Source organism: Zeugodacus cucurbitae, chromosome 2, assembly GCF_028554725.1.
Source record: "Zeugodacus cucurbitae isolate PBARC_wt_2022May chromosome 2, idZeuCucr1.2, whole genome shotgun sequence".
Lineage (NCBI taxonomy): Eukaryota > Metazoa > Arthropoda > Insecta > Diptera > Tephritidae > Zeugodacus > Zeugodacus cucurbitae.
Genome location: NC_071667.1, coordinates 3,237,345 through 3,262,060, shown reverse-complemented (window position 1 = coordinate 3,262,060; position 24,716 = coordinate 3,237,345). Strand labels below are relative to the sequence as shown.

Below are 24,716 nucleotides of genomic sequence, written 5' to 3'. Positions count from 1 at the left end.
CATATGAACTTTCGCCGGCAAAAGGGTTACAGTTTCCGCTGCGCGGGTAAATACTATTGTATTTGTTTTTGTTACGAGATTTTTATACAAATCGTATAAATCAACTTGGCAAGTTTCGGAGCATTAATTAGGAGGAAAAAAGTCAGAAACACTAAATTTTACAGAAGAAATACTCGACAGATTTCAATGAAATTCGGTATATAATATTTTCTTGACACCCTGATAAAAAATGGGCGAAATCGGTTTACAATCACGAATACTTTCCATATAACTCAATTTTGAATTCCATCTGATTCCTTCACTTTATAATATATACATAAGGAACTAATGAAGATAGCAGAATAAAACTTTACACTAATAGTGCATATCAGCTCTGGCTTCACTTGTGAAAAAATTGTCGAAAACGGACTATAACTTTTCAAGGCCCCAGATATGGAACATGTTGAACTCAGTACCTAAAGGTAAATTTTAACCGAAAATATGGGTAAATCTCTCAGATAATTTAATGTAATTCAGAGGAAATGGTTTTCTTCTTATAGTGTGCCTCTGTTCCAAAAATTATTAAAATCGGGTCATAACATCTCCTAGCTCCCATATACCTAATTATAGGTTTTTCAAAAGTACGGTGGGCTTTATTCCGCATATATATATGTATTGGTTAATATGTGAGATATCTTAGCAAAATTAAGTGAGCGTATAGTCTTGGATATAGTGTACCTTGCTGGTGAAAGTGAATGAAATCGTTTCAGGAATTACCTCAGCCCTCAGCCCTCAGCCCTCATATCTACATATTACGATTTTCGTTATTCTATTAAACATTATGCCTATCATATCTACATATTACGATTTTCGTTATTCTATTAAACATTTCGTTATTCTATTAAACATTATGCCGAATTTATGGGTAAATTTGTGTGTTATGTAAATAAAATTTCTTCAATAATTTGCGAGAGTATAAAATGTTCGGTTGCACCCGAACTTTGCCTTTCCTTACTTGTTAATCCCTATATCAATGGAGAATTCTTGTTACTCCTCAGTTACCATAAATTTCATTGCGGGCTTCTTGTTCACTTCGTTTTTTTTTTCGAATTTCTCGAAGATGTATACATATTTTTTTCTTCCAAATAAATGACAGACCTCTAACAGTATGTACATTTCCCGCAGTTATGCTCGCAATTGATGCTTTTTTACTATATTTGTTAATATCATCAACAATTTTAAGAAAAAAAAACGAATTGTGACAATATTTGGTTTTCTCTTACAATTCGTTTTACCTCATACAAACATTGATATTGACACTAATTTACATAATTGCCAAGATTCTTATCTGCTACTTTGCTTTTTTTTTTGTTATTAATATTTTACTATACTTTTTAATTGACCATTGATGACCCTCAAGTGGTTGTTCCCTCCAGCCGGTGGCGGCACACGGTTTTATTCGTATTTGGTCGCAGATTCATTTACCATGTCTTAAGTAGTTATTCAATTATATCTCTTGATTATTTGTTTTATTTTTGTTGCCGTGTACTTACATATACACTTCGCTTGTAGAATTCAGCATTTTTTGTTTATCTGCTAGCAATTAATGGACTATGTTCGTCGGATTTCAATAATTCTTCATCAAACAATGAAAGTCAATTTGTTCAAAGCCGGTCGGCCGCCACCTGTAATTTTGTGTTCGCAATTGTCGAGTGCAATTAAAAGTAAATATAGGTAAAATTAGTATTATACTGCCGTAGGCGAGTGTGAGTGGTGGGTTGAGAGATCCAGCAGTGAGCTGTAAATTATATAGCGATTCTAATACGAAAATCTTAAAGTTTCGAACCTGGGTATGACGAGTGAAAAAGCTTGCTTAAAGATAAAAAAAAACCTTAAATTTTTATTTCTTCGAAACCCGATTCCAATATGAGATTTACATATCTGATGAGAATCAGAGGAATTACCAATTGTCTAAAGTTAAAGTCGGTATTCTGATAGATGAAACTCAGGGCTAGGCAGATAGAAATAATAATGATTAAATATAAATATCTCTACACACTTCCAAAAATTTGGATTCACCTATCACCAAGCATATCATATATAGTATATTATTTTGTTAAGTCTCATTGCTGCACGATTTAGGGCCAGAAAAGTCATGGCTCCCAGTGACTGTGTATTTAATATTTATATATTTAATACTTTATTTGTGTTTAATGCAAATGATTGCTAAAATGTGCCGGCCGCCATTATTTCAGCCACATTAATTCAGATGCTACGCTCATTATTGTTTAGTCAAGCGTTGAACTAATTTGGCGAAAATAGAGTACATATATGTATGTGTGAGGTGTACAAATGGAAGCCTACGATTTGGGTGCAAAGCAAGAAATATGTTAAATAAAACAAAAATTGAAAACAAGCAACATATATTGCGCACTGTTTATTTAGTGAATGAATGTGGATAATTGAATTGCTGATAGACTCCAGACCCCGAACTGAGGGGCATACATGCATATATATTTTCTTGTTGGAATTTTTTCCAAGCGCTTTTTCTTAGGCAATTTCTCCACTTTACTTTATGCGATTACAAAAAATAGCTGGTCACCTTAATGAGTTTGCTAAAATGCTACCTGTATGAAATACTAAACTACTAACATACATACAGCAAAACAATACACGAATTGCAATTGATTGCCTGTAATCAGTAATGCACTTATATATTGTTGTTGTCGTTGAGAAAAACGTCGTAGAGATGTGTGTTCTTGAGTCATTACACGTTGTAGTTCTAATCTGTTTACACACACACACACATATGTACATTCATCATTTTCTAAAGTCATATTGAAGCTTTAAGCGTTGATCGTTTGCGTTTACGCGCTAAAACGCTTGACAGCTAATAATAAACTCCAAACCGGTCTACACAAATTCTAAGTAATTCCAGAGCTTTGTTTACACTTAGCGCAATATCTCAGAACGCAAATTGTGGATGCTTCATTTGCATATTATAACTCGTGCAATTAATGCTAAATGGAGATCGCAAAGTCCTCTATTGAGTATTCGGTTCTAAACAGGCCATAAAGCAGCAAGCACCGAAAGCATTATCTAACAAAATGTTTAAACTTCGAAAAAATGAAGACAGTCAATTTTAATCGAATTAAATTTACCGTTCGTTATTTAATTATATTCTGCAAAAGCAGCCAGTCAAGTAAGCTTTTTTTTTTTGTTTTGATTTTTGTGATTTTTAACTGCTTAAAATGCTGTTTGGTTTAATACACATACTTTTACATACATATGTATATGAACATCAAGCATTTTTATTGCAAACCAAACTTATTACAATCCTCAAATTATCAAAGAACCAAGCTATGTTCGATGAGCGCAAACGCTGATAACAACAATAGTTACAAGGTTCCAGCGTACGCTTGCATTCGAATACTCTAAATAAAATATGATTACAAATGATGAGTATCGGCGCGCCACAGCATTACCTGCTTGCATTGCGCGAGATTCTCCCATAGCTCCCAGTTTCCAGTGGCGATTGTAGCAACTGCAATGCACTTCAATACTTGTTCTGAGCCTTCTAAGAATTCTGTTGTGACTTACATACGGACTGGTACTGGTACTGGTAGGTACTTGTGTATAAATATACATTTGTATGTGCATTTATAATTGAAATTGAGTGAGAACTGCTGTCTACCAACACTTGGCAGATATGCATGGCAGATGCGGTAGGTAGTGGTAGTGGGGAAGCACCTCCGACAGTCTCTTTAATTTCATTTGTATTTACTTTCTGGCGTAGTGCAGACGTGTAATTGCTGTGATTACAAACGACAAAAACAATAGTAAACAGAGAACATTAAGTAAAATACAATAAAAACAAGCGAGAAGTTTGTTTATAAAAAAAAAAACGAGATAAAATAACAGCAAACTAAAAAAAAAAAACAACTATTTAAACAACAACAACAAATAATGTTTTGTGATGAGATATCATCTGCTGTGTTGTAGGTAATGCAAAAAAATATGCTTAGTTTGTAGTTATTTGCGGTGAGTGCAGCACCTAAAAAGCACAGTTGGCAATACAAAAATAATTAAATTAAATTAAAATTAAATAATTAAAGAACATGTCGTAAGTTTAGCGTTATAAATATTTTAGTGCTAAAAATACTTGAAAATTGACTTTCTCTCAAACAATTGCAAATTGAAAGTAATGTGATTTACATGAAATCAGCGCTCTTTTAAGCTTCGCTGCCGAACAGAAGAGCAGCTCAGTGATTTGAATTCAGTGATAACACTTGCGGTTGCTTGCGGTTTGCCATCATTGTTGGTGTAATTAAGGCTTGAGCAATCGCAAGTGGGTTTTTCGCGCTTAAAGCGTAAACAAAAACTTAATGAGTTATTGATTGAGCTTTTGAGTTTTAATTACCTACATACATATACATACATACATTTGCCTACTAAAGCCGACTCACAAATTTTTAAGCACATGTCTTATTTCAAGCTAAGCTTTAAGCTGACTACACACTGCAGTGCTGTGAGTAATATTATTATTGCAAATGGCTGCACAAATTCGTTTCATTTGGTACTGATAAGCCTTAAGCTATTGCTTGAAATAGCACCATTTCTAAATATTGCGAGTATGTGATGTGACTTTTTAGCGTAAATAAATTATAATATTGATAATCTGAAGTAAGTGTTTCTCTTATCTTATCTTTCTCACAGAAAAGTTCCATTAAATGCAACAAATAAGATTTTATGACTGGTCATATTATATAACTTTATTTATAGACTTAATAGCATTCGTATATATATGTACTTAAGGATATAGACTAATCCAGTAATCTAGTATTCTCTATTACATTTCATTTTTTATTTTAAAATATTTTTGCAAGTGTGTTCACAGATGTGTGTTAAACACTAATTGAAATTTGATTTTTATTGCCAATCTAGCATCTTCTTAACCGGTTTTAATTACTTTGATTAGGAAATTTATAAAGGTAATCATTGAAAATTACAAGTTTTTGTATTGTTTTGCAACGTCTGTTATTAAAGTATTGCGTCGTGTTAAATTAACACATACCAGGCATGTCAATAGCCCAATTTTGCCTACAAGCTTAACCTTGGAAACAAATATTGAAAAAATATATATTTTTGATGAGATTATTAGCAAATTTTACGATATGTTCTCTGGTATATATACTATATACACAAATACCTGTGGCCACCATACATAAGAAATTCTACAAAAATATATATTTTTTTTAAACTTAACTTAACTAAGAAATTATTCTAAGATATTCTATTCTAAGATTTCAGATTTCCCTTTATTAGTACCTACTTGTTTATGGGCGGCATAATTCTTTGGTGAAACCTGTGGTAAATCAGGTGTTGAGAAACATACTATTCATATCGACTGTAGCGGTTAAATTTTTCCTGCAAAGAGAAAGACGTTGTGTTCGTTTCATTGCAAACCCCTAAATAACTTTTAATCTTACTGCAACAACAAGTTGTTAATCATAATTGCATGTTAAAAGAAATAATACAAAAGCCAAAATAAAATTTCTTTGGAACAAGATTGTGTTTGGATTTTGTTCTGAAAATAACAGATTTTATTAACTTTCTTTATTTTCATAACTAGCAGACCCGGCACGTTTTGTGGCTAAGGTATACATAAAATTAGTAAATCTTTCAATGCAGAGAAAAAATTCTTACGCATAAAGACGAAAACGTTATAGCCGATAAATTTGAAAATGATTGATAGACATTATTGTAGATCTGTGTTAAGCGTAAATCATCATAATTTGTAAACCTTGATTTTTTTTAATCGTATATTGGAGAAAGTAACAATTGACCAAATTTCATAGTTGGCTTTATCTTGGCTTTGGTGCCGATATTGATTACCTTCTTCACAGCCAGCCTACTTCCTTTGCAAAGTTTGATGTTGATTTATGTTACACAGCATGATGACAACTCACACTACTTTTAATTGCAAGTGAGTGGGGATAGTCCAGCAATTTAAAATAGTCTGTGGGATAATTGAATACGTCATCCTGGTTTGTAGCTGTGTCAACTCTCCTTTAACGAAATTCTAAATTGTCGCATTAAGATCAAAGTGATCCTTATTTTTTTTACCACCAAAATAGGTCATTCAATCAGCCATTTATGTTTATTATATTAAGGTTTCATGTCAGGAAAAACACGATGAATAAGCTCCTCTTTCGAGGCCATGAAGTGACAGAAACCCGTTAAAATACAGACACCCGTTAAGATATCGTTGGAAAAACACTCGTATGTTATTTGTTAATTGGCGATCCTTTATGTGATTAGTTCGTCAGCAACAGTTGATCTAGGAATAGTCTGGCGAAAATCATCTGCCAACAGAATCTTTAAAATAGTTTCGTTGTCGCGTAAAGCTTTTCCTCCAGCGACTTAAATACCTGGAAAATCTTCTTTATAAGTCTTTTTTGGCGATTTTGCAGACTGGTGTTTCGTTGATTTGCAATTTAGGAGTAATTTCAAGGCCGAATTGCCGTTTGTCTGCCTACTAACAGGTGCCAAGTTGACCCTATCCCCATTATAACTGGGCGTTGAAAATGAGTGAAATCGGTTCAGGAATTACCTCAACCCTTATGTACTATGTATGCTGATTTTCGTTATTCTATTGGATTTTATTTCAAATTGTGTGTAATAAAATTACATCAATAAATTGCGAGAGTATAAAATGTTTGGTTGCCTTTCCCTACTTGTTACAAATTGTTTTGGGCTATCGACACAGCCTTATACAATTGAACAATGATAAAAATATTTTAACAAAGCAACAATGACAACTTTCAAAATATTATTATTTTTTTTTTTTTATAATTTTGTTGCCAATTCAAATAAAATCATCATTTAGTTATCTTTCTCACAATTTTTCGATATATACTTACTTTGTAATCCTTCCCTGGCCTTCCATAAATATTTCAAAATTAAAATTAGCCAGATCGGTTTGGCCCTTATCGAGTTTTTTCGAGACTAACGACACAAATTGTTTGTATGTGTGATTTGAAAAGACTTTTTCAGGCAATTTTTCTAATTTTTCGCTCCGTAAGAACCATCCCGGTACCTCTAAAAACATTCTAAACAAAGAATTTGCGAAATCGGTTCAGCGGTTCTCGAGTTATGAGCTTAGCAACACATTTTGCGATTCATTTTTATATTATAGAAGATATGAGTTTGAACAAAATCAACAAATCGTTGCAAATTTTTTCTGTCTTTATCAACATAGGCGTTAAGAGAAAAGAGTACGAAAGGACATTTGTAGATATGTATATATTTGGCGTAGAAACCGCTTTAAGCGATTATAGCCGAATCCACCAGAGCGCGTCACTCGTTCCTCCTTTTTGCTTTCTGGCGCCAACTGGAAACACCAAGTGAAGCCAGGTCACTTTGCACTTGGTCTTTCCACCGGAGTGGAGATCGTCCTCTTCCCCGGCTTCCTCCAGCGGGTACTGCAGATTTGTAGATATGTACTTTATGTATAAATATTGACTCTATGTATATACATATGTATATTAAAAAAAATAAAATATTTAAAAATCGTGTTTAACTGAGCTGCTCTCTGGTTTTGTTTACTGTTTGATATTCACACAATTTAGTTGAGTTTTAGTCTGTTGACTTGCTTGTCATTTGCTGTGCTTGACAAACAAAAAAACTGCAATGACACGCAAAACGCTAAGAGTTTCCTACCGTCTCACTGACTCACTTGCTAAATGCTAATTAAATAGTGAGGATGTTTAGAGATGACAGCTGAGCTTAGTACAAATTAAAATCACACAACTAATGTAAAACACAAAACATGTAATGAAACTAACAACCGCATAACAGCTTTTGTACTCGTATGTACGACATGTCTGTTTGTAGTTAACTATGGTACTGAAATAAACACAAAGGAAGTAAAGCGAAGTGACAAATTGCTATATTTCACATTTATTCATTTTTCCTTTCATGAGAAACGACAATTGTAAAGTGTAATCACATATTTTTGTTGTAGTTATAATAAGTATTTGTCCATTTTTTGCACATGCACTCTCTACACATACATAAAAACAATTGCAAGCAATTAACTTGCAAAAATCACCGCTGAAAATAAACCGAATTAAATGAACTGATATAACTAAATACAAAAAGCGCTAACTTATACATACACATACATACATATGAAAACACTTGAAAAGGAAGCTGCAAATTATAAATAAACTTTTATGTACGTATGTAAGTTTACGTGCAGCTAAGCAAGTTTCCAACAATGGTCAGTCATATTTCGGTGGCAAAGTCGCGGACTTTGCAAACTAACAAACAAATGCATATATTTAGCTATAGTTGCATGTGTGTGTGTATGTATCATTTGTGTGTAAGAAAAGTCCTCTGTTGCAAGCAGGGAATTGCCAACAATTCTGGTTGTTGTTGTTGTTGTTGGCCATTTGAACGTAAAACCACAAGACAAGTTTCAGTGACAATTTGGCTGTTCGATTTGCTTTTACGACTCGATCACATTGCAATTAACTACTTACTGTTAACTACTTACAGCATACATACAAACGACATGCACCAGTTGATGATTGCTACACATTTCTATTTTTAAACCACAGGCAGCGGCAATAACTGCCGGCGGCGCCAAAACTAATGGTTGCCACTGCAACTTGGTAGCTTGCAACGCCCAAATAAGCAATTGCAAGTTGCAAGTTACAATGCAATTCAACAAAGTTGACTGGCTATCGGGTTTCGCTTTGTCGAAGTTGCGCGGCGAAAAATCGTGAATAATATTGTAAAAGCAAACTACTGTGTCTTTACTGTTATGTTTACAAACAAAGTTATTGTGTATGTTTTTAAGTGTGTGAGTGAGCCCCTGTTGCTTCTGTTGCTTCTGTTGCTTATCAGCACTGCTTTCAAGTAATCTCTCGACTAATTGAGATAAATTCCAGTGCGTCATGATTAATGGAAAATTCGACGACGATTTGTGAAAAGTCAGTGTAAGATAGTTGACTTGGAACTTTAAACAATGCCATTTTATATAGAAATTTTATATAGAAACTTTATAAGAAAACTGTATGAGACTTCTTGGAAGAATATATAGAATAGGTTTAACATGGAATATATGTAAGTAAATTTCACAGATATTACTGCACCAAATGAAATTGCATGTTGTCGTAATGTAATATGATTCAAAAACAACGTTTTGAAATATATAAATGTCGAGATTGGATAAAAAATAATTATTCTGATCTGATGCTAGAGAAACATAATAAAACATATCGTAGAAAAGGATTGGTTGCTCTAGCGTGGAAACTCACAAATTATTAGTAATGGTAGTTGATTGTTTTGCGTGTGAAGGGTATAAATTCTTTATTACTATTGATAAATTTTCGAATTGTTGAAAATGGCGTCTACGTTTAAACTAGTCATTTGTTGTTGTTTTGTCGATGTTTTGTAAACACATGTCCCATTTTGCTTTATTTGCAATGTAAATTCTTCTTTTCCGGCCACAGCTGGAGTTAATTTGTCGCCGCATAAATTAGATATCCGCACGTGAATCGACTTGACTTCCTACTTATGGCCACACACCCTTATTCCATATTAAGCTTTCCTATGAAAAAAAAACGAGATCATGGTCAATACTTAAAAATAGCATATACACACACATACAAAAGTATATATGTGATAAACTTGAATTGTTGACGGCAGGGAAGCTGACAATGCAGACGAAACATTTTCAAGGTAGTATTTTCTCCTCTTGTAAAGTTGTAGAAATTCATCTCCAAGAAAGTAGTTTGAGTTAATTTCTTACTATTATTCACATATTTTTTTAAATTTAATTAAAATACTAATTTAAACATTTTCCCGTTTTTCCCGTCTTCTAGAAATCCGAATTGGTGGCGTAGACGGACCACGTTGGAACGATGCCTGGTATTGATCAGTATTATTGCGTTGATCGCAGTTGTTGGTCTGGTTATTGGACTAGTTTCGGTAATACTCTCTAACCGTTTGGTAGAAGGTGAGTTAAACGAAGCATATTGTGAGATATCCAAATACTAACTTATACTTACCTACCTGTTCATATTAAGTAAGAACCTTCGAAATTTCATTAATCGCTTTCTTCCGATAGAGCTCAAAGCCACTACCAATCCACCAGAGGCGCTGCAAGGCTCCACTCGCAACACGGACAATGAGGTCTTTATGCCACCACAGAAGATGCCAAAGGAAGATGTCTGCCTCTCAGCCGAATGCATACATACCTCGTCGGCGGTGCTGAGCAAAATGAAGCCGGAAGTCGAACCTTGCGATGATTTCTATCAGTTTGTTTGCGGTACTTACATTGAAGAGAATCTAATACCCGATGACAAGGATTCCTTGAATACGTTCTCTGTGATCTCGGATAAATTACACGAACAGCTGAAGGAGATTATTACCGAGGAACGACCAGCCACGGAGCCCAAACACTACCAGCTACCGAACGCGCTGTACAAGGCATGCATGAACAAATGTGAGTTCTGGTTTTAATGTTTTGAAAAAATATTGAAGATTAATTTCGCCAATTACAGCACTGATTGAGGAGCTGGATTCCAAGCCCATTGCAGACATTGCCAAAAAACTCGGCGGCTGGCCGGTAATTGAGGGCGACTCATGGAACGCGGACAACAGCTGGACTTGGCAGGAGACTGTAAAGAAGTTCCGTAAAATGGGCTTTAGCATGGACTATATTATTGACTTTTCAGTCAGTGTTGATTTGAAGAACAGTACAGTTCGCATTATTGATGTGAGTCCATTTTGCTTTTTTGTGGTTACTACAGTTTGCTTTACTTCAGAAATTTTCTTTTTACCAATACAGTTTGATCAATCGGCTATTGGCTTGAGTCGCGAATATCTAGTCAAAGGTTTCAACGAGACATTGGTGAGCTCCTACTATGACTATATGGTCGATATGGCTGTGCTTTTTGGTGCTGATAAGGATGTAGCGAAGCGTGAATTACGAGAATCGCTCGATTTCGAAATGGCTTTGGCCAATGTGAGTTGTCTATTCGAAGACTTGTTAAGATTAAATTAAATTAAATTGTTTTACCGTTAGATTTCCTGGCCAGCTGAGAAGCGCCGCAACACCAACGATCTCTACAACATACGCACATTGAAGCAACTGCAGGAAGCTTATCCCTATGTGCAGTGGGTGGACTATGTCAACGCTTTGCTGCCGGAAAAAATCAATGTGAACGAAGATGAGCCAGTGAATCTTTCGGTACCCAGTTTCTTTGAAGAGTTAGGCCCACTATTGGAGCGCACACCCAATCGTGTGATTGCCAACTACATGATGTGGCGTATACACGCCTTTTCGATCGTTTTCCTCTCGGAGCAATTCCGCAAGCGTCAACTGCAATACGCGACCGCTTTGTCGGGCCGTCAGGAGCAGGAGGCGCGCTGGAAGGAGTGTGTCGATATCGCCAGTGGCAGGTATGTGGTTGTTTACAAAGTTAAATTAAAACAAATTAAATTATGAATGAAAGTTTGCGAAATTTATTGCCCACTGATAGAAGAATGCTACGACATTTGCTGATTTGACTGCAAAATGTTCACCTAGTATAGAATTGTTTGTGTGCACGTAATTGATGTGACGGCATGTGTTGTACCCTGCAAATTTTAAATTGACCCTTATCTTTTACCATTAGTGCTATTTTCTGTTGTTGTACAAAATATTGGCTTGTTCCTTAGAAAAATCGTGCGTTCTATGCATTTGTTTAATTCTAATTCGTTTAGACTGAAACTCTTCAATTAATACGTTAATATATATAAGTATATGTTTTATCTTTGCTTTTTTACAGCTATGATGATGAGGTCGAAGATGAAGTAGATGGGTACTAAGTTCAATAGATTAATTTATTTTTATTTACTTTTGTTTGATTTAATTAACACCAATTTTGAGTTGAGTTTTGTATTGTGGCTACACTAGTTCCTCACAATTTGTTTTGTTTTTGGTAATATTCATTTCATTTCGTATCTGCACTGATAGCACACAATTTGAAGGTTAGAAAATTTGTTATTACCAAACTTACCTAATTGGCATTGTGAGTCATCTCAAAAAGTCTTCAATATATTAAAAATACTCGAATACACGTTACACTCTACACCCTCTAAACAGAGCTTTCAAAGCTCGCTTATCACCATAAAAGTAAGCCAATAACTTAGAGTGTTTGAATGATATAGTACTTCATATTAATCACTCACAAGTAAGGGTAAACAGATAAATGAAAGTTCGCGCTAGATCGGGGGGTTCTTCAGATCTGGTACCGCAGATAATTTTCCTCTTGTAAAGGTTAAAACAAATATCGGTGTCTATTATTATTATAAAAGAGGTGTACAAACTGTTGAGAATGATTAATAAAAAAGTTCGAAACAGCGTAGAGTCCATGTTCATAGTTTTTCGTTCTTTCCATTACCTGTTCGATTACTCTTAGAACTGTAGACAAGCTTTCTTCTTTATGAAGGATGATTATTTATTGCATCTTAAGTTTTTTTTAATACTTAACGTACTCTTACTTAATGTTTTTCTTCTCTAATAATGGGCAATTCCTACTGCATTTCGTTAATTATCGCATGTGCCTTTGTGTTTGCATTATTTTGCTTCAATTAATTTTTTTTTTTAATTTTTATTTGCAAAACTAAGGGAATATTGAAGTACACACGTTTGTCTCTACTTTCTACCTTTCAGCGGAGTACGTGATCTCGAATATGATGTTGAAGGGTATATAGTTTTATTGTTTTGCTTTTTGGGTTTCTTTACTATTCATAAATGATATATTTTTTAAGACGTGATGGGTACATCAATAAGACATTAATTTTTTGCCTGAAATCATATCGATTAATCTTAAGCGATTCCATGTCTAATATAACTGTTATATCCGTCTCTGGTAGCGCTATTTTATATATACATATATATGCTTACAATCAAGATCAACAGAATCACATTCATATGGATTAAAAAAAAATTTGGATTGATTGTTCCATTTAAGTTGGACTAACGTGTGGACCAGAGCTTGGTTTTCAAAAACAAGAAAGAAAATAAGAACTAATATTTTTTCGTTAGAGTTTCAAATGCACTACTCATAACGCTTGTTTTAATTAATTAGTTTATGTATGGTATGCATTTATTGGTGTACTGCCATCATAACCTTGGGTGCTTTTCTTTGATTGCTAGAAAATTATGAGTTTTGCATTTTAAATTTCTCCATATTAATTGTTCGTTAAATTAATTTATTAAAAATACTATAGGAAAGCTTTTTTACATCGTATAACTTTTTGCACTTTTTATGCACCTTTCGTTTCATCGGCTTTTGTAAGACGTTTTTATGCTACAGGCTAACAGTACACACTTATATTCGATTGCTTTCATTGAAGAACACACGTACATACTCAGTAGAAGAATTTAAAAGTCTAAATATTTAGTTTTTTATTTATCTTTTTATGCATATTTATTTGATTAACATGATTAATAATTAATCATTAAACTTTATTATTCTTTTTTATGTCCAATTCATAAAACATTTGAACAACGTGCTTGTGGTCACATCGCTACTCATCGTATATCATCGTTCCTTATCGTTGATACATCGTTTATTATACTCGTATTCGTTTCTCATCGTGCATATATGCGTTCCACAACATATTTACTCATGACACATCGTTCGTATATCGCTTATTATGGGACCATAATGATGTTCGATTCACATAACTCACGTCAAACCATGCATTCCACATTCCCCCACACTCGTGCCACCATTTGTTTACCATTTTTTGAACCTTATGCGCCGATTTTTTGTGAACATTGTCCTCACTCCTCCGTTCACTTCTTCATATTGGGGCTTAATAGCTTGGCCATTGCCGTCGGTTCGCTGTATGTGCGCAAACATTTCAAGCAAGACTCCAAGGCTATTGCATTGGATATGGTGCATCAAATACGCGGTGTCTTCGACAATATACTCAGCGAGGTTGACTGGATGGACGAGGTTACCAAGAAGGAGGCTAAGAAGAAATTGTATGCCATGACTACACACATTGGCTATCCCGACGAGATGTTGGATAATTCGAAATTGGAGGAATACTATCGCAATTTGGATATTGATTCAAGCAAATACTTTGAGTCCTTCCTGAACATGAATGTCTTCGGTACAGATTACTCGTTCAACAAGCTGCGCTTGCCAGTGAACAAGACGGATTGGATGCGTCACGCACGTCCAGCGGTTGTGAATGCCTACTATTCATCGATCGAGAACAGTATACGTAAGTTCTTGTACTAGATATAAGGGGACTATCTCGTTGCTAAATTTGTGCTTTCGTTCCTTTAGAATTCCCCGCTGGTATTCTGCAAGGACACTTCTTCCATGCTGCCCGCCCCAAGTACATGAACTACGGTGCCATCGGTTTCGTTATTGGCCATGAGATTACGCACGGTTTCGATGATCAGGGACGTCGTTTCGACTTGCAGGGCAACTTGTTGGACTGGTGGGCAGAGGATACCCAGAAGGCCTATTTGGACAAGGCAAAATGTATTATTGAACAATACGGAAATTTTACGGATGGACAAACTGGCTTGAATGTAAGAAATGGGAAAGCAAATGCTTATCAGAAATCAGAAATTATGTAGGAAAACGTAGGAATATCTGATTTGATACGATACGTTTGTTTTTTTTTTTTTAAATTAAGCAACATTAGATTTAGACTAGATGGCTCAATTCTTTTGTTTTGCAAATAAGCCTCTGATTGATAATAATTAAAAACTCCACTTTGTTTATTTATTTCCAGTTGAATGGCGTCAATACGCAGGGTGAGAATATTGCCGACAATGGTGGTGTGAAAGAATCGTATCGTGCGTATCGTCAGTGGGTGGAAAAGAATGGACCTGAGCCGAAATTGCCCGGTTTGGACTACACCCCCGAACAGATGTTCTGGATCTCTGCTGGTCAAACATGGTGTGCCAAATACCGCAAAGGTGCGTACATTAAATACAATTTACATTTTAAAACGTTAACTGAAATTTACTTCCGACCCTTTTCTTTTGTTTAGAAACGCTCAAAATGCGCATCACGACCGGCGTGCACTCGCCCTCGCAATTCCGCGTCATGGGCACATTCAGTAATATGAAGGACTTTGCGCGCGACTTCAATTGCCCCGAAGGATCCCGCATGAACCCAGTGCAGAAGTGTGAGGTGTGGTAAAGAAAGCGAGTAAACAGTTAATAATCATGGCACAAACACATATAGCCACCTGCACCAACACACACTCACACGGACAGCAGCAATGATGTGGACCGTTGTCAGGCGTTGCTTGAATTCTATTGGTGTTGTTTTTGTATTTTCAAATAAGAAAAAAGAAATATGTAAAATTTGTTTAATTTATGTATGTATGTATTTAGCGTTTAGTTGCAATTTGCTTTATTTTTGAAGCTGAATTTTTTTAATGTAGTGAATTTCGTGTGCTATTCGAAGCCAACAACAGTAAAAAACACACACTGTATGTACCACTTTTCGATTTCTACACCAAAACGAACAAAAACCACACAAAATAAATACGATGTAATGCTCATTGTAAATTTATATGTACTACATTGTGCTATGTAATTATTAATAATTTAACTAATTTATCACTTTATGTATGTATTTACTCATATATATGTGAAAGGACATTCGTTGGATTGAGTGAAATCGAAAGCAGAAAAGCAAAATAATGATTTGGAAATCACAACATTTCAAACTAAAAATATGTGAAATTTGAATATTTGTTAACTTATAAGATGTAAAAAAATAATAAAATAAAACAAAAAAAATATAAATTTTAAGGACAATTTATTTATTTAAATAGCAACTGAGTTAACTGATATTCACACTACGTTAACGTTACGGTCCAGTATTTAAATTCGGCTAAGAACTGTCACAAAAGCAGCAAAATATGTGTGGGAAATTCTTTTTACAAAACAAAAACCAGTTGTCGCTGAGTGAAAGGTCAGACAGACACAATTAGTCTAATGCTTCCGTATCAGGCCAGGGTTTCTATGAAACAGATGTAGTTTCAGTTGATCCTCGGCTGAAGATGAGTTCAGTGCAGATAATTATATCGGAAAGTTTTCGAGTACATTAAATCTTAAACACTCTGAATGTTGCACACATTTTAGTTGCAGTTTTTAGCAAAATCCTTCCATAAAATCCGGGAATATAATACATAATCGTAAATGTCGCCAGATAGGCAGACTGACACCGTTAAAATGTAACTCTGTTATCTTAACAAGGACGTGTTATCAACAAATTGTGTTGTCATTAAATTTGCCGCTAAAGAAGGTCGTTGGGAAAGCAACAGCTGTTGGCTTGTTTATCTTCACACTCTATTCGCATGTCATTCTACATATGCGAGCAAGATACACTGATTTGGACGGCAGTGCGCAGGCTCGAATATTTTGGCATTTCATGTGACGGTGGAAGTGTGTAAGTATTAGATAATAATGTGCGCAACCACCATTAATAACAAAGCAACGAAGGCAGACGCTGGCAAAACAAAGAAGTCTGCAATTGGATTGAATTGAGCAACAGCAGTAAAGAGAACGACGAAAAATGTGGTCAGTGAAAAATTTGTGCGCAAAATTGAAAAATAAATGCAGCTAATTAAATCGAATAATCAGAGCGAAATTCGGCGTAAGCAATATTTGTAGCAATACCTATAACAACAACAGCACAAGTAACCGTAATAACGGTCGCAGCATATTCAGCGCCGGAAGACGAGGTCACAGTGTGTTGTGGAAAATGAGCAGCAGCGGTGGCGGCGGCAATGGCGGTACCGGACGCCTAGCGGCAGCAAAGTCGTTGCAAAATGAGCACGCCGAAACGCTACTGGTGCAGCTTAATGAGTTTCGCAAAAGCGAGCAGGTAATGTGTGTCATTAGAATGGTGGAGAAGTGGCGCGGATGGAAGCCTTATTGGGTGCATGGTTAATTGACTAGCGCCACGCCTTAATTCTACTACGTTTCAATAAAGAGGTTTAATCCTTTTTAAATTCCATATTTCCAGTATATTGATATTTCCCTGATATGTGGCGATCTGCGCATTATGGCCCATCGCAATATACTCGCAGCTGCGAGTCCCTACTTCCAAGCGATGTTCGGTGGCAACTTTCCGGAGAGTTCACAGCGCGAAGTGCACATACACGAAATGGATCCGCGTTGCTTGGAGTTGGCGGTGGACTTCATCTACACAGGCCACCTGAATAATTATGTTGACTGTGTTCAGCAGTTGCTGGAGACTGCGGCCTTTCTGCAGCTGGAGCATTTGATGGACTTGTGTACGGAATATATGTGCGCGCAGTTGGACGCTGATAATTGTCTGGGTTTTAAGCATTTTGCAGGTGACTGGAGTTGCTGCGTTATACTACATATATTTTATATCGTTTTCACTTTCAGAGAAGCAAAATAATTTCACATTGCTGGATTCAGCTTGTCAGTATATCATAACCCATTTTAAAGAGGTTGTGCAGAGTGAGGAGTTCTTGGATATGTCATATTCGGAGGTAAATGTGCACGTGCTATTCGCAGATCCATAATACCAAACCATTTTTTCCATTGCAGCTCAGTAACATATTGGCTAACGATGCGCTCTACGTTCATTCCGACGATGCTGTGCTATGCGGCTTGACGCGCTGGGCTGAACATAGACCGACCGAGCGCGCAGTCCACTTGGCGCCACTACTGCGTTACATACACCCGGCTTGTGTAACTTCAGAAGTGGCACGCTCACTGTCCGTTCTCAAACAGAGCGCGGATAGCCAAAGTTGGCTGCGCGACGTTCTGCACAGCGCCGACAGCATGGAGTGGCATATCTTTATGTTGGACAAAATGGGCCGCAAACCGGATCTACAACGTTTCAATTTGTCATTCGACGAGGCGACGCAGCTGCAGCCACTGCCACGTCCAGCTTTCGCCGTCAGTTTGACGGCACACAAAAATATTCTATATGCTCAAGGCGGCAGTGTGGGTCGCAGCACACGCGAGTGTTTCTACTACAACATCTATCGCGATCAGTGGCACGAGCTGCACCCGTTGCTGATGGAGCGTTCGCACCACCGCTCGGTCATTTTGAATGGCTGTTTGTATGCGCTCGGCGGCAATACGTTGCAAGGCGCCACGTGTTCGGTGGAGTGTTTGAATTTGGTCACTAACAAAGCGACCTTTCGTGAGAATATGCTGGCGAAGCGCAACGCAATGGGCGCCGTGGTGTGCGGTGAGTGGTGTGTATAACAAAAGTAATTTCACATAATGACTTTGTTTTTTCAACAGATAATACGCTCTATGTGATGGGTGGTGAGACCGATCATCGATCACTTTTCTCAGTGGAGCGCTACGATCCGCGCGTCGGCCAGTGGCAGGAGATGCCCGCCATGCGTGAGGTGAATAGCTATTGCTCCAGCGCGGCTATCGGTTCGAATATTTATTGTTGTGAGGGACTCGGCAGCTGTATGGAACGGTTCGACTTGCGCGCCAATCGCTGGGATGTCATCAATTTTTGGGAGGAGCGCGAGTTTTATGAAATTTTTGTCGTGGACAATAAATTGTACAGTGTTTCCGGTGAGGCTATCGCACGCTACGACGAAATGGAGAACAAATGGCTATGCGAGTATAAATTCGCCGAATCACGTGAATGGGATACGGCTACAGGCTTGCAGATGGTCAACTATCTGCGGCTTTAAATCTGCTTGGTTAGTGTCGGTTGGAAAATGGGAGTGAACAGATATGTGTGGGTGATAAAAACTCTATCACCATTGCAGTGTCAATTTGGTTTGCCTAACACCATTAATTCGGAAGAATATTTAGTAATAAGATTTATAACTGGGCAATAGATTTTGTGTGAGCTCGACTTGGGCTCAGTTGGTGTACTTACGAACGTCATAAATATCATATATCTCGTTTGTGGCAGTACTTTAAGTTGAATAAGCGGTAAATTTTGTTCACAATTTCCAGGTTTAACAATATTAAAGTATTCCATGATACAAAGAAATACATCTATCATATACATTTTGTGAAGCTTTGGAAGCTAACAAAGGCTCAAGAGCTGTTAAGAACAAGAAGTTTCAGTTAAATATATTGCAATTGTCTTATTAAACCGAAATTGCCAACATGGCGTATGAGTGATTTTATTACTATCTCTTGTATCGTAAATAGCATAAGTAGTAGTGATTTTAAAGTAAATTAATGGATTTTGAAGTGAATAATTTAATGTTCGGTAATCTTAAGGCTCTAACTTTGAAAAATATATATAACGTTACATAAAAACCAACAATTTTCATTTATACTTTAGTATGGGTATCTGCAGGAGGAGTCACATGTAGAAGTTCACGTAAGTGAGGAAAGTTTCTGATTGGGAGTGGCCAGGAATGATTCTTTTACATGTGGCTCAAGCAGCTCACGACTTCCGGTCTTAGACCAAGTATCCTCTGGGTAGCCAACAGACATACGTTTGGAGGCGAGTTAAAGTGAGAAGGCGAAACCCGCTTATGCGGTTGTGCGTAGGGTTTGGGACCTACCACATAAATACCCCAATTTTGATGACGACCACTGCAAACGTTTAAAGGACTACGAATTAAGGGCATGCATCTGGAATGTCCGGACCCTTAATTGCGAAGGTGCCTCTGTCCAGCTGGTTGATGTCCTCGTAAGAGTAAAGGCTGACATCACCGCAATCCAAGAAATGCGATGAACGGGACAAGGACGGAAGAAGGTGGGTCCTTGTGACATCTACTACAGCGGCCATATAGCGCAAACTAGGTGTGGGATTCGTGGTGGGAGAGAGACTCCGTCGTCGAGTCCTGGCATTCACTCCGGTGGATGAACACGTCTAGCCACAATCCGCATCAAAGCGAGGTTCTTCAACATATCGCTGATTTGCGCCCACGTCCCGACGGAAGAGAAGGACGAAGTGATCAAAGATACCTTCTATGAGCGCCTAGAACGTACCTATGAGCGCTGCCCCCGCCACGATGTCAAAATCGTGCTTGGCGATTTCAACGCTTGGGTGGGTAAGGAAGGTGTTTTTGGTACAACAGTCGGAAAATTCAACCTCCATGACGAAACATCGCCAAACGGTCTGAGGCTGATCGACTTCGCCGGGGCCCGAAATATGGTCGTCTGTAGTACTAGATTCCAGACTAAGAAAATCCATCAAGCTACTTGGCTGTCCCCGGATCGAATCACTCGCAACCAGATCGATAATGTTGTGATAGATGGACGACATGTCTCCAGTGTATTTGATATGCGTACGATTCGTGGTCCCAACATCGACTCGGACCACTATCTTGTTGCAGCTAGGATACGCACCCGGAGAGCACTCATCAGCATCTCGGTATAAGGGAGCTGTGGGACGGCATGTCAAACTCCTTACGTACAGCTGCAACCGAAACCATTGGCTTTCGGAAAAGTCAAAAAAACAGTTGGTATGATGGGGATTGTCGTCTCGCAGTGGAGAGAAAACAGACTGCCTACCTCGCAATGTTGCGATCGACCGCAACACGAGCGGGATAGGAAAGATACAGAGAGCTGAAGAGGGAAGGGAGACGCATTTGCAGACAAAAAAAGAAAGAGGCCGAAATGCGTAAGTATGAAGAGCTTGACAAGCTGGCCGACAGGGGTAATGCTCGAAAATTTTACGAAAAGATCCGGCGACTAACTGAAGGTTTCTAGACCGGAGAACACTCCTGTAGGACCCCCAGAGGTGATCTAGTTATTGATGACCAGAGTATACTGAGTTTGTGGGATGGCAGCCTGCTGAATGGCAGAAGAACAATAAGGTGGCGAAGGCCGATGGATTACCGGCCGAGCTATTCAAATACGGCGGCGAAGAGCTGCTAAGGTGCCTGAATCAGCTTCTTTGCAGAATATGGTCGGAAGAAAGCATGCCTGACGATTGGAATCTCAGTGTACTCTGCCCAATACACAAAAAGGGAGACCCTTTTTGCGCCAATTACCGTGGGATAAGCCTCCTCAACATCGCGTATAAGGTTCTTTTCGAGCGTACTGTGTGAAAGCCTAAAGCCCACCGTCAACAAACTGATTGGACCTTATCAGTGTGGCTTTAGACCTGGAAAATCAACAACAGACCAGATATTCACCATGCGCCAAATTTTGGAGAAGACCCTTGAAAATAGGATCGACACACACCATCTCTTTGTCGACTTTAAAGCTGCCTTTATGCCGCGATGAATTTGGTATCCCCGCAAAACTAATACGGCTGTGTAAGCTGACGTTGTTTCTGCAGACTTTAACCTCATGATACCAGATACAAAATAGAGAGAGAGTTCCAGTTTTTATGCACACTCTGCATGTAATAATATTTACTGTGGATAATTTTAGACATTAAGTAAATATTCTGAAAATGAACACACATTAGCTATCAGCATCAAAATCTATTTAAAGAAGGCGCCTAAAAGTAGACCATCAATTAAGCTTCAACTTTTAGCAAATTATCAAATGTTTCCAATAGACTCATATTGCTAGGAAAGATGTTTCAAACTTCATGTTGCCAGCAACATTTTGCAAAAGGTTGTATACAAGATATTTTTTTTTCAGTACGTGCCGAGGGTTTACGGTTACTGCAACTGTACTTGTAAAACACACACATACATACATCACCACACACATCTGCTTCTGCTTCTCATTTTGTTACTTCTCAACACACTTAACCCCGTAATTCATGGCTTAAATAAAACAAGTCTAAAGTGAAATTTAATTTTCCAAACATCATTTGTATACATTTAGATCTTAAATATATTTATTTTAATAAATTTCGCAATACAAATTCAACGATTTAATGCAAATATAATTACAAATTTACATAAAATAAGTGCAGCGATACGATAGTGGTTACTTTACTTACTTTGTTGTATGAATTTACTGAATATGCTATCGTAAGAAAATGTAATTGAATTAAAAATTCTTACAGATATAACTGTATACACATATGTATATATAGTATTATCAATTTTTATGTTGTTGGTTCTCAATTATTTTGCTGAAGTTGTTGAATACCTTGGTATGCATGCACAATTACTTATTAAAAGCATTCAACTTAAATAAAAATAAAATTAAAAATCATTTTATTCGAAATATTTATTAAAACTTGATTTCCTTTAAATTTGCGTTAATTAAAGGTAAAATGTTCCGTTAAATAATATTGTATATATGTACATATTTATGTGTGTTTAATGCAATATTATTTTTCATGGGTGCATTTACTATAAGGTACATTTAAATCTTTTCAAAAAATGTAGTTAAAATTTTATCTTTTATCATATCCAAGTTTAAAAAATATATTCAAACAAATTTTATATTCTTAAATAAAAAAACACTGGATAACAGAAAAAAACGTTTATTATTGATTTTAGTGTTTTTTATTGTTTTTTTTTATTGGTTGCACATAAAAACTATAAATAAATATATTCAGCGAAAAAATATTTACACAAAAGTCATTAAATCTAATGTATATATGTATAGCAGAGTAAATAAAATGTGTATGTATGTATAATTATATGCATGCAATTTCTGCGAATTACACAAGATTAAATAGGTTGCTTAAATACAAAATGACAATTTTATATTTTCTTTTTGTCGTAAAAATAATTCAAGAATTTAAGATTTTTTAATTAATATATGTTACAATATCGTAAAAAAAACCGAACAAGCCATTAAATTTTTTTTCGGTATATTTGGCGAAAGCAATGCTTCTTGCCTAACATTATTCATATTTCGTTACTTGTTGTCAATTGACTTGTTTAGCTTTGTTTTGGGTTTTCGCGTCTTAAGCGCTCAGTTTTAGGCCTTAACGCCGTTTTCCTAATTTTATTCAACATTTAATAACAATCAAAATTTCCATATTCAACATTCATTTAGTGTGTTAAGTGTTGCCATAAACTTGCCATAAAGAGCTATAATATTTCTGCTTAGATTTGTAGAGCTTTTTGCTTGCTTTCAGCACAGTAATTAACATCAATGAATATGCTTTGTATTTAATATGTATGTATATGCATTTCGTGTGATATAAACGATTTTGTTTTTCAACTAGAATATTTGTTTGCTTCAACATTTAATAGATTTTAATATTGAACATTGATAGTTGCCACTGCGTGTCGATCGCGTTGGACTTTTGTTAGCCGAAATAAAAATATTAGCAAAAGTCTTAACAATTCATAGCTGCACATTTGTATAGATATGCGTGTGTATATATGTATGTATATATATATGTATGTATATCTATTGCGTTATACACAAGTTATTGTAGAATTGATTACCTCCATTTCAAATTCAATTTTTTTTTTGATTTCAATTTGTTTCATAAGCATTTAGCGTAAGTTTTAAGTAGACACATACATATGTTGTATATGTTACTAAGTATTGTTTTTTTTCGTAAAATTCATTTAATGTAAAATTTGAAAATTTCGTTACTTTTAAAAAGTGTAAATTGAAACATCAAAATGTGTAAATATAAATATGAAAATTATTCAACATTCAATATTTTTTTATATTTTTAAATTATCAGCACGACTTAAGCGCTTTTTGACTTGTTGTAGAGTTTTCGCCTCCGATTCTTTGCGGTTCTTACATTAACAGCTATTATTATTATATTAACAGCTATATGTTTTTGTATGTATGTGTTTCTCCACAACTCCAGCAGCATTTTGATTGTACAACAACAACAACAGCTGCTTTCTACAGTTATGACCCAACCACTCGATTTCCAAACAGCTTTCACTTTTCCACTCGGATTCTCTCAGTTGACCTCAGACGCAGCTGAATTTGATGCCATCATCGCTGGAGTAACAATTTTGGCAGTGTAATTTGTGGTTGCGCACGCGCACATCCGTCCCATTCAGTCCGTCACCGAGCTGCACGTGACACACGCAGCACTTGAAGCAATTGATGTGGTAAAAGAGCAGCAGCGATTCGATGATCATGGCGGCACCGCGTCCTATTTCATGCGAGAAATTGTAAAAACGATGAAATTTTAATTATTTAATTAATATGAAAATTAAAATTTAACTTAAGCTACTCTTTTAATTGTGAGTTGTTTTATCTTTATCTATATTTTTGAATTTGAAAAATAACAAATAAAAAATAACTTCAAATTTTTTCGATTTCTTCAATTGTTTGTGAATATACGATTACATTAATCCTTTCATGACTTGACTTATTTAAAAAATGTTAATTATATAGATTTTTTATTCATTTATAAAATGAAAATTTATCAAAAAATCGTACTTTGTTGCACAGTGTAAAACAGACATACATTGCTTTTTTCGACGTCAATATTTATTACACCCAAACTATATACTTAAGAGCCTTGTGTACGCGTCGACAACTTGCTTCCGTGCAGCCATTGACGTCTGCGTGTTGCGGAAAGGCATGTAAAGAAGATATGCTTTTAAATTGAAATTCGAATAAAGTACCATAAATAATAAAAATGCTGGCGTTTAAAAATTCAACCAACTAATGGCGGTGAAACAGATAATAAATGTAAGGACCTATACCCTATATATAGGGGTTCAATAAAATTTACTTTATTTACAGCTACACTGAGGTACGGTGAGAAGTTCAAAGGGAATTGGATGTAATGTTGTGGGATAATCGATTAAATTTTACATTAATATTTCCACAATTTGTGGAATTTAACAACACACTAAAGTATTCGGTGAAC

At 36.1% G+C, this 24,716-nt stretch overlaps 3 protein-coding genes across 12 annotated transcripts in view; 2 read left to right on the top strand and 1 right to left on the bottom strand.

Annotated features, from left to right (window-relative positions):
* Mme_3 (neprilysin-2) overlaps positions 1 to 15,826 on the top strand; it is a 33,716-nt gene extending 17,890 nt beyond the window's left edge. Inside the window, exons 1-11 of one of the 5 annotated variants that reach the window (XM_011198677.3) lie at positions 3,808 to 3,981; positions 9,873 to 10,006; positions 10,118 to 10,495; positions 10,554 to 10,768; positions 10,841 to 11,017; positions 11,078 to 11,454; positions 12,710 to 12,742; positions 13,868 to 14,277; positions 14,343 to 14,593; positions 14,800 to 14,986; positions 15,061 to 15,826. In XM_011198677.3, coding sequence (XP_011196979.1) covers positions 3,956 to 3,981; positions 9,873 to 10,006; positions 10,118 to 10,495; positions 10,554 to 10,768; positions 10,841 to 11,017; positions 11,078 to 11,454; positions 12,710 to 12,742; positions 13,868 to 14,277; positions 14,343 to 14,593; positions 14,800 to 14,986; positions 15,061 to 15,212 — 2,340 coding nt within the window. In that variant the 5' untranslated portion in view covers positions 3,808 to 3,955 and the 3' untranslated portion in view covers positions 15,213 to 15,826. Of the gene's footprint in view, positions 1 to 3,807; positions 4,103 to 9,872; positions 10,007 to 10,117; positions 10,496 to 10,553; positions 10,769 to 10,840; positions 11,018 to 11,077; positions 11,455 to 11,822; positions 11,856 to 12,709; positions 12,743 to 13,867; positions 14,278 to 14,342; positions 14,594 to 14,799; positions 14,987 to 15,060 lie in introns of those variants that run through there. The other 4 variants (XM_011198678.3, XM_029037897.2, XM_029037896.2 and 1 more) reach the window with 4 other exon arrangements.
* A 142-nt stretch (positions 15,827 to 15,968) lies between these two features.
* On the top strand, positions 15,969 to 19,516 carry LOC105221590 (kelch-like protein 2). Its single transcript, XM_029037843.2, has 5 exons — positions 15,969 to 16,910; positions 17,052 to 17,385; positions 17,441 to 17,547; positions 17,606 to 18,257; positions 18,314 to 19,516. Exons 1-5 carry the CDS (start codon positions 16,788 to 16,790, stop codon positions 18,721 to 18,723), a joined length of 1,626 nt encoding a protein of 541 aa, XP_028893676.1. The 5' UTR covers positions 15,969 to 16,787; the 3' UTR covers positions 18,724 to 19,516.
* Positions 19,517 to 23,252: 3,736 nt separating this feature from the next.
* Positions 23,253 to 24,716, bottom strand: part of LOC105221591 (serine-rich adhesin for platelets) — a 139,099-nt gene continuing 137,635 nt past the window's right edge. For 4 of the 6 annotated variants that reach the window (XM_054226035.1, XM_011198684.3, XM_011198685.3 and 1 more), the window contains one exon: positions 23,253 to 23,990. In XM_054226035.1, the coding sequence (XP_054082010.1) occupies positions 23,803 to 23,990 (188 nt within the window). In that variant the 3' untranslated portion in view covers positions 23,253 to 23,802. Of the gene's footprint in view, positions 23,991 to 24,308; positions 24,406 to 24,716 lie in introns of all 6 variants that reach the window. The other 2 variants (XM_011198686.3, XM_054226036.1) reach the window with 2 other exon arrangements.